Source organism: Austrofundulus limnaeus, unplaced genomic scaffold, assembly GCF_001266775.1.
Source record: "Austrofundulus limnaeus strain Quisiro unplaced genomic scaffold, Austrofundulus_limnaeus-1.0 Scaffold757, whole genome shotgun sequence".
Classification (NCBI taxonomy): Eukaryota; Metazoa; Chordata; class Actinopteri; order Cyprinodontiformes; family Rivulidae; genus Austrofundulus; species Austrofundulus limnaeus.
In genome coordinates, this window is record NW_013953159.1 from 3351 (window position 1) to 7025 (window position 3675).

A 3675-nucleotide genomic window follows, 5' to 3' on the forward strand; every position below is an offset into this window, starting at 1 on the left:
CAGATATAAATTACAATGGCAGCTCTAGGACAAAGTATGCAGGAGGAGAAGCATGGCAAAGTTGAGATGACTTGTATGGGAAACGAATCACAATAGTGTGCATTTGAGATACAGCTTGACTTTAACACAATTCTGAATCTATGTTTTTCAAAAGTCTCAATACCTTTTAAATTATACTTTCCTTTTTCATAAATCTGGTTTGGATGTTGTTAGGTAACATATTTTATGTGCTTTGTACATGAACTTTAAGATAATGTACTCAGTGAAATCATTAAGCTTCAGTAGATTCAGCTCTATAAATGTTGGGTTTGTCTGATCTGTGAATCCAGCTCCAGTGTGAACTCTACCAGCTGTTTTCTGTAAGAGAAAGATTGAATTTATAAATGTTTTACAAGCATTACCCCACACCTCCACACAATACATCATATATGGTTCAACCAGTGAGTTCCACAGAATATACAAATCATTTTTATTAAATATATCCTTTACCCTGTTTATCACAGAAATAGTTTTAGATATTTTAACTTTTTATATAATGTATGTAAGATTTCCAGTAGAAATGTTCATCAGTCAGGATGAAAGTATCAGAAGAAACTTGAAGGTGAATGAACCAGTGTTAAACTGCTCAGTTTGGAGTTGTGCAGCTCCTGTTAGCAGCTGTGTGATGGTGCACATGTTGTGTTGTTGTCCCAGGCTGAGCCGGTCATCGTGGACCTGCGGGACCTGTTCCAGCTCATTTATGAGATCAAGCAGAGAGAGGAGCTGGAGAAGAAGGCCCAGAAAGACAAGCAGTGTGAGCAGGCCGTCTACCAGGTACATCTACCAACTCTCCCTGTTTTTCTGCTCTGTAACCATCAGCCACAGGTGAGTGGAGTTTATCGTAGGAGTGGAATCAAAGAACAAAGTTCCACTTATAGGTTTCATCACCGTCTCCCTCTCTGATGTTCTGCCTTCTTCACACTTCCTGTTTCATTTCTTCATGTTCATCTTTGTCTCTCTGATGATGGGAAAATGATGGGAAGTCTTTTCTTTCCTCCTCCTCTCCCTGGCTCTAACTGTCTCTTCCCTTTCTTCTGTCTCCTCCGCTCTCACCCCTGTTTGATTTCTCCCCCTGCTTCCTGTCGGCACTGGTCTGCAGACCATCCTGGAGGAGGACCTGGAGGACCCAGTGTACCAGGTAACTCCCTGAGCTCCCTGCTGTCAGCTGCCTGCTCCTCTCTGTGTGCACTGTGGGGAGACAGTTTGTGTAGAGTGTGGAAGTTGTGCGTTGTGTGCACGCTGTAGGTGTGTTTGAACACTCAGTCAGTGCATGTCTGACCTGAAACTTCCTGACTGCTGTAGTTCTCCTCCACGCAGGGGCGGTTCTAGGGGCAGGGCCACAGTGGCATTGGCCCCAGCTGAAATCTGATTGGCCCCCTGAAGTGCCCCTGTCCTGTCACTCACCTGTCCTTTACCTGGGAGTAATGATGGTGGATGCAGTTCTGTGTTCAAACACTAGTGGTGCTAATGAGTCAAATAGTAAAGTCCAGAATGAATCAAGCTGACAGAATTCTTCTTCTCTTCTTAAAATGTCAACAATCCTGCAAAAAAGTATTTCAGCTGACAAATGACGGCTGGATTTTCTCATATGTTGTGTTTGAAAATATTTATCTATGTTCAGTAAAACATATGAAAAACTGGTGAGGAGAATTTACTGTGCAAGATTTTTGGTACCTATCTAYAAACTCTTTAAAAGCCATCTATAAGGGAGGCTTATTGTAAAGTGGTACCTTTTTAAAAAAAATGACATTACAAGTGTTTGAAGTGTAAAATGTATACACTGGGAATTTGTGTGAAAGGATGTTGAACAAAGACTTGGCACCTCTATGAATATCGTGGCCCCTTGATGGCCCCTGACTCAGAAAATCCTAGATCCACCACTGCCTCCACGTGTCTCTGATCTGTTCTTTCACTGTTTTTATTGACGATGCTGTTTTACTAATCCTCTCTGAATTTTCACCACTTTTCTCTCAATTTCTCCATGATCCTGTTTTCCTCCCACTTCCTCTTGTGTTTCCTCTGCGGCCGTAGTACATTGTGTTTGAGGCGGGGCACGAACCCATCCTCGACCAATCAGAAGAGAGCATTTATCAGGTACTCACAAGCTCATCGTGTTTGCTTGTAGCTTTAAACAATAGTTACAACAGTGTTCCATTATTGTTCCACCTAATGCAATGAATGCATCACTGCCAGGACGGTAAACTCATTTAGGTTTTTACACATGAACTGAGGAAGTGAAAATTGTCAAAATGTGCAGAAATCTAACAGCCAACACTTTCCAGAAGGCACATTCAGCTGAAGCTCACTAGTCCAGGAAAATAACTGTGTTTCCATCAAGGCTTTTTGATGCGCATTTAGAAGTATTGCATTAAAAATGCGAAGAAAAAAAAAGTCGGATGGAAACAGCGAAATTCAAAAAAAATCCTCAATTCGCTAAAAAGTTTTTACGTTCGCTTGAGGTGGCTTTTGGATGATTCGCAAAGTAGTTAATGCACAAAACGGGAGATGGAAACATGTTTGCTGAATAAATTCTGAGGTAACGCATATTTACCTCATGTGACGTTCAGCTGTTTCCGCTTTCCTGCCTCGTCCCGGCGTAGTTGCACGTGACTTTCTGCTGCGTAGTTTAACATTGCGTTTATTTCCCTACGTCTCCTGGCAGCATTAAACATAGCCTGTACTAGCTGAATAGATAGAATAATTACAACTTGCCCAATAGGCATTCATGAAAAAAGTCACTCCATTGTCCAAAGATGATTAGCCTCTGCTAGTTAGCAAGTTTCACTTCCTGTTTACTACCGCAAAGCTTGTCGCCGACGTCTGACGTAATCACGCGTTGCGTAACCTCAGACGTAATCACGTGTTGCGTAGCCTCGTCTGATGTAACCACGCATTGCGTAGCCTCGTCTGATGTAATCACGCGTTGTGTAGCCTCGTTTGACGCAATCACACATTGCGTAGCCTCGTCTGATGTAATCACGTGTTGTGTAGCCTCGTTTGACGCAATCACACATTGCGTAGCCTCGTCTGATGTAATCACGTGTTGTGTAGCCTCGTTTGACGCAATCACACATTGCGTAGCCTCGTCTGACATAATCATGTGTTGCGTAGCCTCGTCTGATGTAATCACGCGTTGTGTAGCCTCGTTTGACGCAATCACACATTGCGTAGCCTCGTCTGACATAATCATGTGTTGCGTAGCCTCGTCTGATGTAATCACGAGTTGTGTAGTCTCGTCTGAAGTAATCACGCGTTGCGTAGCCTCGTTTGACGCAATCACACATTGCGTAGCCTCGTCTGATGTAATCATGTGTTGCGTAGCCTCGTCTGATGTAATCACGAGTTGTGTAGTCTCGTCTGAAGTAATCACGCGTTGCGTAGCCTCGTCTGACGTAACCACGCGTTGCGTAACCTCGTCTGACGTAACCACGCATTGCGTAGGCTCGTCTGACGTAACCACGCGTTGCGTAGTCTTGTCTGACATAACTACGCGTTGTGTAGCCTCGTCTGATGTAACCACACATTGCGTAGCCTCGTCTGACATAATCATGTGTTGCGTAGCCTCGTCTGATGTAATCACGAGTTGTGTAGTCTCGTCTGAAGTAATCACGCGTTGCGTAGCCTCGTCTGACGTAA

General features: G+C 43.6%; 1 protein-coding gene across 1 annotated transcript in view; it reads left to right on the forward strand.

Annotated features, from left to right (window-relative positions):
- Nucleotides 1–3675, forward strand: part of dab1a (DAB adaptor protein 1a) — a gene marked incomplete at its 5' end in the record, with an annotated part of 23199 nt that overhangs the window by 2363 nt on the left and 17161 nt on the right. The window contains 3 exon segments of the mRNA XM_014028398.1: nucleotides 694–813; nucleotides 1139–1177; nucleotides 2071–2133. Coding sequence (XP_013883852.1) covers nucleotides 694–813; nucleotides 1139–1177; nucleotides 2071–2133 — 222 coding nt within the window.